The sequence below is a fragment of the Notolabrus celidotus genome, chromosome 13, assembly GCF_009762535.1.
Source record: "Notolabrus celidotus isolate fNotCel1 chromosome 13, fNotCel1.pri, whole genome shotgun sequence".
Taxonomy (NCBI): domain Eukaryota; kingdom Metazoa; phylum Chordata; class Actinopteri; order Labriformes; family Labridae; genus Notolabrus; species Notolabrus celidotus.
In genome coordinates this window covers 35,389,348-35,403,352 of record NC_048284.1, presented here as the reverse complement: position 1 = coordinate 35,403,352, position 14,005 = coordinate 35,389,348, and the positions used below count along the sequence as shown (strand labels likewise).

The 14,005-nt window shown below is 44.7% G+C and overlaps 1 protein-coding gene across 1 annotated transcript; it reads left to right on the top strand.

Moving 5' to 3' along the window:
- The first annotated feature begins 5,547 nt into the window (after positions 1-5,547).
- mfsd4b (major facilitator superfamily domain containing 4B) lies at positions 5,548-13,508 on the top strand. The gene is made up of 4 exons (XM_034700148.1): positions 5,548-6,113; positions 8,569-8,737; positions 8,911-9,027; positions 11,474-13,508. The coding sequence occupies exons 1-4, from the start codon at positions 5,832-5,834 to the stop codon at positions 12,769-12,771; spliced, it is 1,866 nt and encodes a 621-aa protein (XP_034556039.1). The 5' UTR covers positions 5,548-5,831; the 3' UTR covers positions 12,772-13,508.
- Positions 13,509-14,005: the final 497 nt, after the last annotated feature.

Below are 14,005 nucleotides of genomic sequence, written 5' to 3'. Positions count from 1 at the left end.
TCAAAGTGATTTAATGTGTCTTGATTTAGCTGGTCTGCAGAAAATGACCCTACCTATATAAGCATGTGTCTGTGTTTCCTGTGCTGCTATGAATGAACCTGCTGCTACTGATGCTTTAGATAATGAACTGTTCACTAACTCTAAACTTAGGAGTCATCTGCAGAAAAGAAAGACAAGGCAAGGCAGCTTTATTTGTATAGTGCATTTCATACACGAGGCTAACTCCATGTGCTTTACATTAAAACATTAAAAGCATTGGAAACATTCAGACAAGCATAAAAGAACATAATTAAATGACAAATATAATAAAACAGAAAAGAAAAGGAACATTAGAAATATATTAAAAATTACATTACAATTTTAATTTAAAGTGAGTTAAAATAATCTAAGATAGGAAGGCAGTGGTAAATAAAAAGGTCTTAGTCTTTGATTTAAAAGAGGTGAGAGTTGGAGCAGACCTACAGCTTTCAGGCAGTGTGTTCCAGATATGTGGAGCATAATGACTAAACGCTGCTTCACCATGTTTCCTTCTGACTCTAGGGACTGAAAGCAGACCAGTACCTGATGACCTCAGAGGTCGAGGTGGTTCATAAAGTAGTAGCAGATCAGCAATGTATTTTGGGCCTAAACCATTCAGTGCTTTATAAACCATCAGCAGGATTTTAAAGTCTATTCTCTGACAGACAGGAAGCCAGTGTAGGGATCTAAGAACTGGAGTGATGTGGTCTACTGTTCTGGTCCTTGTTAGGACTCGAGCAGCAGTATTCTGGATGAGCTGCAGCCGTCTGATGGACTTTTTAGGGAGTCCTGTAAAAACCTGTTACAGTAGTCTAGTCTGCTAAAGATAAATGTATGCATTTTTTACTATACTGAGTAAAATGTACTATTTTTAGATAACTTTTGTCATTCAACTTATTTTATCGTATTTTTTCAGTATTTCTTTGTTCAGCACAAGTTAACAAATGATATATAAATAATACAAAACCCACAAAGAGAAGAAAAAATAAATAATGAAAAAAAACCATAAAAGATAAATAATAATAATAATAATAATAACAGAACAGACAAAAGGACGATAAAAATAAGAAAACAAGCTAAATAAACAAAAATAATAATAAATATTTTGAGATAACTTTAAAAAAAAGAAGACACCTTAAGACCCCCCATTTGTGTCTCATGACCCCTCGGGGGTCCTGACCTACACTTTGGGAACCCCTGGTCTAGACCTGCTCTGTTTGTAAAAGAGTCTTGAGATAACTGGTTGTGATTTGGAGCTATACAAATAAAGATTGATGATTGATTGATTGATTGATTGATTGATTGATTGATTGATTGACTGACTGATTGATTGATTGATTGATTGATTGATTGATTGATTGATTGATTGATTGATTGACTGACTGACTGATTGATTGATTGATTGATTGATTGATTGATTGATTGATTGATTGATTGATTGACTGATTAAACTATGAGTGATACATTTAGATGGTTTTAAAAAAACTGCTTTCTATCAGAAGTATTTGTTCCACATCATCATGAATGATATCCAAATAAACATAACAACACAAACATCTGCAGAATGAGACATTTGTTTTTATGAGTTATTCATAAATAATGACATCAGATTTGTATGAGCTGGTCAGTACAGTTGAGAACAAACAGTTTCTCTTGCTGCCCCCTTTAAGGATCTGGTTTTGTTATTGTTGGACCCCTGGACTGCTCTCCAAACACCAGAGGGCGCCAGTGCCCTCTGACCCTGTGGATGTTACTTCCTGACAGGAAGCCCCGTGTCTGACGCGTCAGCTGAATCTGAGAGGAAAAAAGAAGAGAGGTCTCACTCTGCTCTGAGTTTGGGACACCAAGAAAGTCACGTTCATTTAGCTGTCAGTGGGACGTTCAGGTTACCTCGACGGGATTTTATTTAGAGATACTCCACTCAATTATTTTATATTCGTGTTTCATTACCATGAAAAAACACACTTTTCAGTTGAAATATCCATTTAGCAATCAATCATCTGATGTAGGTATTGTATTAGGGATAATAATAATAATAATAATAATAATAATAATAATAATAATAATAATAATAATAATTATAAGAATTATAATAGTAACTTTATTTATATCACCTTTAAAAACAAGTGTTTACAAAGTGCTTTGACAAACAAAGCATGGTTCAAATAACAAAGTAAAGCTTTTGACAGACAGGGAGGAGGAATTTAAATAATGCAGAATACAACGTGAGGTTAAAAAGAATACATTTACATTAAACAGAATGAAGTGGTGAGACAATAGAGCAATAAATCATTGTTGAGAGGTTTTTCAAAGATAAATAAATAAAATGAATTAATACATAGGTAAAATGAATAAGTAAATAAAAGCATTGAAAGGACCATAACAGAGGTTTTCAGAAGAGGACGACATCACATCAGGAAAATTAGAAAAAGTGAAAGGATAAATTAGGAACATTAAAATAATAAATGAAAAAAAACAATAAACAAATAATAATAATAATAATAATAATAATAATAATAATAATAATACATTAAAACAATAAATAATCAAATAAAATGATCAAATAAAATTTAAGACAATTAATTAGTTAGATAAAAACTAAAAATAATAATCACATAGAAGTAAAAGCAGTTAGACAGAGGAAGTCACATAAAAGCAAGTCTTTAAAAATGTTGCTTAAAGCTCCAAAGTGGTAAAAATGACCCCAAAGCTGTCCTGAAGTCAGTGATATTATCTGTGTGGTTAGAAAACCTGAGTTTATATCATCAGGTCAGTAACACTGTGTTTGTTACTATAACGATGATGGGTTCCTCTAACGCTGAAACAAAACCCAACAATGTGTGATATGGACGACAGAAGTTGTCTCTCAGATGGTTATTGTTTGAAACCATAGAGTGTATAATGATGGATGCAGTATCCGTGATGTCACCCATCTGTTTCTGAAGCGTTGTTTTTTTGTGTTGGTTTTTTTTGTGTTTTTTTTTTTCATTAAACATTTTTCAAAATGACAAACTCTCAATGAGGATGGTAAACACAGATTACAATCAATTACAGTCAGGCATCCAAAACAATATAAAGCAGGGCAGAGGCACAACAAGAGGAAATCAAGGGTCCTGGTAGCAAATATATGATTGGTCAGTCCGTGTATGGGCGCTCAGTCCCTATAACACTTTGGGACGAGGGGACATTTCATTTCAAATTTCTTTTCATGTTTTGGATTTTACAATAGTGGGAAAAGAGAAGAAAATATATATACATATAATATACACACACATAAACATACAAATATACACATACCTATATTCACCTTATTTTCAGCGGTTGAACAAACGCAGGCAGTTCACTGTTATTTTGTGAAGCACTGCTGGTTCCTTACTTCTGGTCAATGGTAAATGTCAGTAGATTGAATAATTCAACGCTCTTAGAGCAACAAATCTCTCAAAGTGATGTCTTCAAGGAAAACAGGAATTATGTGTGCCGTCAGAGGACGTCACTACAGCTGTTACAAACAGAAAAGTCCAAGACCACACAAGGACGGATGTTTCAAACCGGATGTCCGGCACAAAACTCTGAAGTACGTCATAGCTTTACTTCAGCATTCAGAATGAAGGTGAATATACCTGAAGCTCTGTTTTGAGGCCAATCGTCACGGCAGCCATATTGCTGCTGTCGAGCGATTGTGAGGTAAAGAGGCGGGCTTTGAGCCTCCTAGCCAACAGCCGCAGTGTTCCCGCCATAGACTGTATAAAATATGGACGTAGTATCTGTGACGTCACCCATCTGTTCCTGAGAGCTGTCTTGAAGCAAATCAACAGCAGCAGCCATATTGGAAATGCGGAACTCAACCAGGCAGAGTGTGACGTAGTGTGAGCCTCTTAGCCAACAGCTATGTGTTCCCGACCAGGAGTCACGTCAGTCATCTCCTTATTTGGGCAAAACTGGTAATCTTAATATCTTCTGAACCGTCACGTTAGAAAAAAATTCACCCCCGTACAGTGTGTGCCGATAGAGAGATTAGCTTCATAGGGCCAAGATGTTTATTGAACCAGGCTGTAAACATGTTTATTAATGCTGTAAAGATCCTCTTTTTCCCATTCATGTCTATGTGGTTTCCTGTGTTTCTGCAGCCAGCCTCAAGTGGATTCTCGATGTATTGCAGTTTATAACACTTCCACAAGGGCTTCATCGTTTGAGACCGGAGGTTGCCGCTTGGAAGACTCCTAATCTCAATAACTTAGAAATTGCCTTGTTATAAATAAATCACAGTGTGAGCTGATTGAGAAATGATCTATCCTTGGGGTGTCCCTCCATGCCCCCGCGGCCTGGTCCATCAGTCGCGGGGCATGGGTGGGGGGCGTGGCTGGGGGGAGTCGTTGGGCCGTCTGGGGGGGGCGGGGGGGATTGGCCCTGCCGCCTCCGCCCTCCCGCCTCCGCCCTCCCCCCGCTCCGGCGCGCCGGTTCGTGGGCTCTGGTCCTGGTCCTGCCCGTCTGCCTGGCTGTCTGCTCCTGGTGCCGGGCCCCCTCGGCCCTGGTGGCTCCTTTGGCTTGGGGGGCTGTGGGGGTGGTGTTGTGGGGGTGTCCCTTGGGGGGGGCTGCGGGATCTCTCCCCCCTCGCCCCCCTTTCCTCCTACTGGGTGACCTGGGGGTCGCCCTGGGTGCTCCGGCGGTACCTGTTTGCTTCCGGTCTGGGTCCTTGGCTCGTCCCCTGGCCTGGGTCTCCCGCGGCGGGTTGGGTCCTTCGGCTGACTGCTCTCGCGGCCCGGGTGCCGGGCCGTACCGCTCGGCTGATCTGACCCAAGTGGTTTCTTCTGCACCAGTGGTGGTCTCGTTACACAAATAGAACACAGCACGGCGGCAACCCTCTGAGACCCAAGCTTCAGTAATGATTGTGGACACTAAGGGTTGCTTAATCATTAGGATCACCCCACAGAGTTTTTTTTTTGGCATCATGGTGAGATGGTCCCTCTCCATCTAAGTGTGTTAGGTCTCTCTCTCCTTCTCTCTCCCTGTCCCTTTGTATATCCTGATGTAATCTTTCTGTCACTTTCTCTTATTTATTTATTTTTTTTTGGTCCACCTAGGTGTGCACGCCCTCTTTTACAGAACATGATATTAGCTGTCAATAAAAGATAGGCCAGAGTTCTAAGAGGGATGGTGATGGTCTCATGCACACAGTCACAAGCACAGAAGAAAAATGTTGTCTTTCTTTTCTTTTGCTGCAAGAATAAATTGCATTAATATTTGACAGTTTGTGACAAACATGACACAAACCAGAAATATATATGCAGACAAGAGGAGAAAAAAAAAAAAAAAAAAAGAGAAATGATCTATCCAGACTCCACTGGTCTTTTGAACCAGGCTGTAAACATGTTTATTTCTGCTGTAAAGATCGTCTTCTTTGAATTGGTGTGTATGTGGTTTCCAGTACTTCCAGAGCCAGCCTCAAGTGGATCCTCGATGAACTGCAGTTTTTAGCACTTCCTCATTGGACTCATATTTTTAGAGCGGAGGTTGAAACGTGTCGCTCCTCTGACGCACAGAGTGAGCCTCGGCTCTGAATAGACGATCTTTGCAGACGTCAAGCAGCCATACATCTCTGTCAGCTGACGGAGGTTCGCTGCTCCCTGCTGTCATATAGTCCGTGGTCCCGCTGCTCTCATGAGGACTGACCCAGTCTAAGGACCAGGACCCGAGGAGTCCACGTACAGGAAGACACGACGAGCAGCCAGAGAAACCGCTGACACCTGACAGCTCAGCAGCATCATCATCATCATCATCATCATCATCAGCGTCATCATCACCAACCCACAGGTATGTCTGCCGTTAAAAAGAAGCAGGTTCGCTTCGCCAGCATGGAGGACGAGGACGACCAGGACGACCAGGAGGACCAGGAAGAGGACACCCTGTTCGACCAGGAGGAGGACACCCTCTTCGCCCAGAGGAAGGACCCCGGGAGGGGGCTGAAGAGTGCGCTGAAGGCGGCCACACCGGGATGCGACGACCGGGTGGAGGTGGTCGGTGGAGGGAGGGGGGGATCCGGAGCGTGCGGGCGCTGGATGGTCACCCTGGCGTTGTGTGCATCCTTCCTGGGCTTGGTAATGTTGACAGACTGAAGTAACACCTGTGTGCTTCACCTGTACTCACCTCATGTTACCTTCATGTCTCCTCAGGTGTTACTGATAGGTGTATCTGGAGCTAATGCTGAGTTTACATGTGATCCTGCAGAACACACACCTTCACAACATGCTGCTTTATGTTTACAGAGACTCTGATGAGTGTGTGCAGACCTGCCTCTGTTACATGTATGACTTCAGCACACAGTCACATATATGTCCCCTCCTGTTGTATGACTTCACACACATTCCTCTAAAACAGCCCTTCACTATCAAACAGCAGGGAGCACCTCCAACAGGAACACACCAGGAAGCTAGGCTCACAGCTTATCATCAGCGGACCTGTCAGCCAATCAGAGGCCGGCTGTAATTTGCAGAAACTAAAGCCACAGGATCCTGAACAGACAGGATTCCCTAAGTTGTAAAACTTGCTCTTCAACTGCATCAGATTACTGAAGTCCATCAGCATACACCTGTGTGCATGCCTAGACCTGGGACCACGAGGGAACTAACACACACACACACACACACACACACACACACACACACACACACACACACCTGCTTTGTTATTTAAGCAACATCCTAGTTCAGGTCCATTCAGTCACCCACATGTAAACAAAGCAGCTGTGAGTGTGTGCAGCCTCGTGAGAGACGTTTACCTGCACACACAGGATCATTGAGTCAAAGCTGAAGGAAGCCGCTCACACACTCACCTCAGGGTTGAAGCTGTTGTTATTCCTGTCAGTCAAGCTGAAGTGTTCTGTGTCATAGTAGTCAGGGATGAACTCATCAGAGACCAGGCGGCCTCAAAGGACCCAAACACAACAATGCAAAACCTAAAGCTCTCACACTCGCTGTCAACAGGACTCATTTAAGATGTGTAACTACTACAGAGAGGGGGCCAGCTCCAGACCTCCACCCTCAGCCGGCTTAACGGCTCCTCCAAAGTGAACTGGAAGCTCCCCTCCATCGTAGGAAGGAAGTGACGTAAATCTAATCCTCCTTTGAGGTCTCGGCCGTCTGATAGGCTCCTCCACCTCCAGCTCCTCCTCTATGGTCAGACAGAAGTCACATGATAAATGCGCCCGCCTAACGTAACACAACGTGTTGAATGTTAGATATCGTAGCATAAGACAATTAGCTTTAGACTGTTGGAGTCACTTTAATCACCATCAGATAAAAAACAATTAAATAACTGTTAAATATTTCTCATGAAACTTAAATGAACATATTTGACCTTCATGTGCTGCATGTAATATGAAGTGAATCATATTGCTGTGAATCTTTAACCCTTGTATTGATCCGACCTCTACCCCCATTTTAAAGGTGACATATCATGCAAAATTGACTTTTTAATGGTTCTCTACCTGAAATATGTTTCCCTGGCATGTCTACAAACCCCCGAGAAGGAAAAGACTCCATTCTGCCCCTGTTCTGATTTCTCCACCTTTCTGTAAATGTGTGTGAAACCAGCCGTTTCAGTTTTCAGTGTTTTTCATACGTCACAACGCCATCCGGTCTGTAACAGGAAGTCAGAGCTCGGAGCTTGTTCAGCCCATAGACTGTATAAAATACAACTCAACCCCTCCTCTGTTTTTCATTCCCTGCACACATGTGTGCTAACAAGGAGCTTAGGAGGGAGGCATGCTAGTTGTAGGCTGTCTTAATAAACACAAAGGTCGGTTTTACTCCCCACGTCTGCAGATTTGAAGATCTAGTGGATGATTTTTATTTATCATGGATAAGTGCTAGTGCTAGTTAGCATAGCCACATAGCTACATGTCGTAGCTGTAGCTGTGTACCAAGACACACGTCTACATACTGACAAATAAAACAACAAGAAACACAGAATCTGTGACCAATGGTTCAGAAAGGTCCTGCTGCAGGCGCCTCTCCGTCAGGATCAGATTCTGGATCAGATTCAGAGGGTTGAAGTAACGCGGGTCTGTGAGCAGCCGTGTATATTCAGCCAACATGTAAACATTAGATGAACATGCTGGACAGCCGAGGGCACATCCACTTCCTGAGGGGGCGTGGTCAGAGAGCTCATTCTCATTTAAAGGCACAGACACAGAAAACAGACTGTTCTGAGCAGGGCTGAAAAATGGGGTTTACAGGCAGACCAAAATCTGATTTCAAAGTGTTTTTTTGAGCAATAAACTTTCAAGACATTTTGTGGGGACCTCTTAGACCAATATATTTTGATGAAAAAGGGCGTAATATGTCACCTTTAAGGTTCAAACAACAATGAATGTAAACACAGGTTGTGAGAGGACTGGAGCGCAAATCAAACAATCGTGTCTCTCTGGAGGAAATGAAAATGCTCGAGATCAGGAAAGTCGGCTGAGAGTGGAGGTCTGCGGCTGGACTGTCTTGGGACTACTAGTGTCTGTTTCCCCTGATGGTGGACTCACGCTGCTCTCTCTTGTTTCAGGGGATGAGTATCTCTGTCCTCGGCCCCACCTTCGAGGACCTGGCTGCGAATGTGAAGAAGAACATCAGCAACATCTCCTACATCTTTGTGGGCCGCTCTGCCGGGTACATCGGGGGGTCGCTGTTGGGAGGTGTCCTCTTTGACTGCATGAACCCCCACCTCCTGCTGGGTAACCTCTCATGTCCTCTGTTTGTAGCTGCAGACAATGCCAGTGTGGACATGTCTCAGTCTCATACTACAGCTTGATCTCTGAGAGACAAAGATGTCCTCAGACGCCAGGCTGGAGTGATTGAAGATGAGCTGTCACATGACCTCTGCTCTCTCTGGTTCTGTGTCCTTCAGGGTTATCCATGCTGGTCACAGCATTTGGGATGTGTGCCATCCCTTTCTGTAAGCAGGCTCTGATCCTCACCGGCCTCATGTCCAGCATCGGCATGTCTATGGGGGTTTTAGATACAGGTAAGAGACCTCACCTCATGCATGAGACTGGATCAAGGTTTACATCCTGTGTTAAAATGATGCTGGTAGGTCAGTTCATGTCTCCACATCCTCAGGGGCTTCAGCAAGATCCACAAAATGTTTGAGCCTCATTTAGACCCCAGGTAACGGGTCACAGATTCAGTCCCATCTAGGGTTGCAAAATTTTGGGAATTTTCAAAGTTGAAACTTTCCATGTGAATTATGTGAATGAACTGTGAATTGAGGGTAATTGAATGTAAAGGTATCATATCCAAGCATGAATACTTGTTTTGTTATAAGCAGACATCCATCCAAAATAATACAATTAAAACTGATTGATTTGTAAGTAGAACTTTATCAAGTGTTTAATATTTTATTGAACAATCAATTCTTTCATTGAAGAACAAAAACATGAATGTTGAGTTAAATATTACTCATCCCCCGACCCAACCCATTGATAATTGTAAGTTATACATTATAAACATACATCAATTAAATATATTACCACATAATATCATCCAAACTGACTTCACGTTGTGTAGTCCACAGGCTCAAATGTGTGGCTTCAATAGACTCAAAGTGTGGTCCAGGATTCTAGAAATCATGTGTGCATGTGATGGAGGAATGCACAGTGCATGTAGGGGGCGTGGTCTCAATAGCCCTGCATTAAGCAGTGTGATATGTGCATGTGATTGAGGAATAGCAGAGATAGATTTAGTCAGGTTTAGGGTTGCAAAATTGCAGGAATTTCCAAAGTTGGAAACTTTTCATGGGAGTTAACGTGAATTTATGGGAATAAACAGGAATACACCAGGAATTGACTAAATTGAAGGTTGGCTCTTAATAGGGAACTTAAATATAGTTGGGAAAATATATTTGAGCATAATCCTGACTAAAACAAGCAGATTTCATCAAGTACAGTTGAATATCTCTGCTATTCCTCAATCACATGCACACATGCACATAGCACACTGCTTTCTGCAGGGCTATTGAGACCACGCCCCCTACATGCACTGTGTGTTCCTCCATCACATGAAGCACACATGATTTCTAGAATCCTGGACCACACTTTGAGTCCAGAGCACAAGACTATTGAGACCACACATTAGAGCATGTGGACTACACAACGTGAAGTAAGTTTGGATGATATTATGTGGTAATATATTTAACACATTTGATGTATGGTACTAATGTTTAACTTACAAAAATCTAATTTAATTGTATTATTTTGGATAGATGTCTGATTATAACAAAACAAATATTTATTTACCTTTCCATTAAATTACCCTCAATTCACAGTTCATTCACATAAATTCCAATAATTCCCATGGAAAGTTTACAATTTGGAATATTTCCAAAATTCCCCAGCCTTACTTCCCATGGAAATTTACCAGAAATTTTCCACCCGTTGCAACCCAAGTCCTACAGGACTCCCTGTGACTGTGACGCTCAGGGGGCTGGGATTGGAGTGTGAAGGGACTGTGTGTGAGTTACTGATGCTGGATCAGTGATAGGGATGTAACAATACCCTTAACCCACGATTCCATTCGAATCCCGATTTTTAGTCCACCATATGATTCACTCACGATTCTCTAACCATTTTCAAGAAAACTGGATTGATCTCAAAATTTAAAGAACTCTTATTTGATTTCAGTCCTCAGATATGGACAGTTGGGATATATATTTGTTCTCTTATCTTTCTTTGTAAACAAAGTCATCACCTTTCATTTTGAAGGTGTGTTGTAACTCAAATTAAACCCCTGCACTCTTTTTTCCGAAATTTGTAAAAAAAAAATTAAAATCAGCGTCCAAAAATACCTGATGGAAAATTTCAGAACAATTCTAAAGACATGGAAAGTGAAGAATTCCCAAATGAAAGTCTTAAACGTTCAAACAAATAAGGTCAATCTCTTTAAATAAACTAAAGTGCAGCTGAGGCTCCTGGCTGTGAATCGACATGTTTTTCTTCAGGCTCATCAGGGAAAGTTCAAATCCACCGTCTTCCTTACATCCTGAATCAGTGAGCGTCCCCCTGAGACCTGTCTCCTGGATCAGGACTTCCCCTGAATGAAAAACATCTGCTGGATCTGGCTGGAGCTCCTCAGGACCTACAGGAAGTTCTTCCTGTGCGCACTGCAGTATTTCATCCACAGGTGTAAAGAGAACGTCCGCTTCTGCCAGGCCTCCTTCTTCTTTCACTGTCATGCCAGAGGTCAAAGGTCACCTGTGATCATTTTTAGACCTGCACCATAACATTAAAGGTTTCTGTGTCTCAGGGCGATGAAGTGATGGATCCCCCCTCCTGCTCTCTCTGTCTGTTTCTATTTCATTGAGTGTCATTTACACATCTGTCACACGTCTGTCACACGTCTGTCACACGTCTGTCACACGTCTGTCAGAAGGTCTCTATATGTCCTGACGGGTGGTTGTGTCCTCTGTCCTCCAGGCGGTAACGTCCTCATCCTGAACACGTGGGGCGAGCAGGCCGGCCCTCACCTCCAGGCTCTGCACTTCAGCTTTGCTGCCGGGGCCTTCGCGTCGCCGATCATCGCCAAGTTGGTGTTTGGGCCCGGACTCACATCCAACAGCTCCGCCCCTCCCGCCATCACAGAGCCCATAACCAAACCCCCCGACACTCACACACTCATCCACTACATCCACAGCAGGACCAGCACCCTCAAGTCCATGTGGGCTTACGTCGTGATCGGCTGCTTCGTCCTCCTCACCTCCCTCCTCTTCTTCGTCCTCTTCTCTCGCGGCAGCCGGTCTCATGAAAAAGCCCGCTCGGTTTCGGGAAAGCTCCACGTGGCCAAACACCACCGGGCCCTCATCGTCCTGCTCTTCTTCTTCTTCTTCGCCTACGTGGGAGCTGAGGTGGCGTACGGCTCCTTCATCTTCACATACGCGAAGGACTTCGCCCACATGCATCAGGTCCAGGCGGCGGGGCTCAACTCGCTGTTCTGGGCCACGTTCGCCGCCTGCAGAGGGCTCGCCATCTTCTTCGCAGCATGCATGTACCCGGCCACCATGATCCTGCTCAGCCTGGTGTGCTCCACCGTGTCCTCGCTGCTGCTCTGCCTCTTCAGCAGAGAGCGTGCGGCGCTGTGGGTCTGCACCGGTCTGTACGGGGCGTCCATGGCCACCACCTTCCCCAGCGGGATCTCCTGGGTGGAGCAGTACACCACGGTGACGGGCCACACGGCGTCGGCCTTCGTGGTGGGCGCGGCGCTGGGAGAGATGGTGCTGCCAGCTCTGGTGGGTTTCCTGCTGGGGAAGTTCCCAGACCAGCCTCTGCTCATGTACCTGTCCCTCATCACCGCCACCTTCACCTCCATCCTCTTCCCCGTCATGTACAAGCTGGCCTCAGCGCCCAGCGGCCAGAGCAGGAAACCACGCGGGGCCAGGGGCCGGCCCGACACGGACGACAGTGAGTTCCGTCAGGCGCTGCTGGACTCAGGAGCCAACGAGGAAGAGGAGGATGAGGAGGGGGAGCAGGACAACGAGGCGGATCAGTGGAACGATGCAGACTTTGAAGTCATCGAGATGGACGACGCGTCGAGTCTCGTCAGCTCGCCGAGCAAGGCGTCCTCTCCCCCTGATGTCACGGGTATGATGGCGGGCTCCGCCTCCTCCAGCTCCCCACTGAAGGAGGCGGCAGGTGGCTTCTCCGACACCGTGTCCCTGGTAGGAGACTCCCCCAGACGCAAACTGCTCCTCTCTCTGGACCGAGAGAAGAGAGACTGAGAGCTGCTGAGGCTGATGGTTATACGGAGCTGTGCGGTGAACACCACTACAGAGCAGTGAGGAGCCACAGTGTGGACTGCTGGAGGACACACACTCTGCAGGGTGGACATGTGGACTCTCTTTGAGTCTGTGTTGGTCTCTCTCACAGGGAGGTCAAAGGTCAGCTCTGGGAGGACTCTGTGCCTTGCTGGAGGACACTCAGGCAGAGTGGATAAAGGGGAGCAGGGAAGTCATCCTCCCCCTCTTCATCACTCCATCCTGCTGCCACATCCAGATGTTTTGAACATGTGATTGGTCACTTTGCAGTGATGTCATCAGAGGGACAGGTGTGTGTGCGGTGCAGGTGTGATCTGGTCTCTCTTCTTGTTGCACTTTGTAAAGTCCAGAGTTTTGATTTAGTGCTGGTCTGAGGCCGGGTTTGGGTTTCTGTCAGCTGAATCACCTTTTCTTCCTCCAGTCTGCCGTCATGACTCTCATGTGTCAGACCCAGCAGAGTGATTGTTCCCTCAGTGAGAGCAGACTCCGCCCACCGACCAATCAGGTCGCTCGATCACGGAGCTCTGTGAGCTGATCGTGAGGGAAGGGGAGGGGAGAGACGGGCAGGACACTTTGTCTACCTGTATGATTTTACATATCAAACATATCAAACCTGACGTCATTAAACAGAGTCTGAAACACGTGAGTCAGGGGAAGCTGGTGTTGTTCTGTATTAAATATAAAACTGTGCCTGTTTATCACTCGGAGTCATGTTTGATTTCTCCACAGCATGGTCAGAGCTGCAGCTGAAATATAACATCTAGAGCCAGAGTTATTATAGTCAATCAATCAATCAATCAATCAATCAATCAATCAATCAATCCATCAATCCATCAATCCATCAATCAATACATCAATACATCAATACATCAATACATCAATACATCAATCAATCAATCAATCAATCAATCAATCAATCAATCAATCTTTATTTGTATTTTGCCAAATCATAACAAACGTTATCTCAAAACGCAGAAACCTCAAGCAGATTCATGTCAGCCATCTGCCTCGACCCAGTTGGGTCTGGAGAGAGGGATAGAGGAGAATAAGAGAGAGAGGGAGCGGTGATAGTGATGAGACGAGTAGTAGAAGCTGTTGCCGCTGGAGTCCAGCACGTCTGTGTCAGCTGGAGTCTGGAACGTCCACAGCAGGAGGACGTCTACGGCAGCTCAGAGGAACCTACAAGACAAGGGAGCTC

Coding starts and splice junctions, on each gene's coding strand:
- mfsd4b (XM_034700148.1), top strand. CDS start 5,832: ATGTCTGCCGTTAAAAAGAAGCAGGTTCGCTTCGCCAGCATGGAGGAC. Junction 6,114..8,568: donor GTGCATCCTTCCTGGGCTTG/GTAATGTTGACA, acceptor CTCTTGTTTCAG/GGGATGAGTATCTCTGTCCT. Junction 9,028..11,473: donor TATGGGGGTTTTAGATACAG/GTAAGAGACCTC, acceptor TCTGTCCTCCAG/GCGGTAACGTCCTCATCCTG.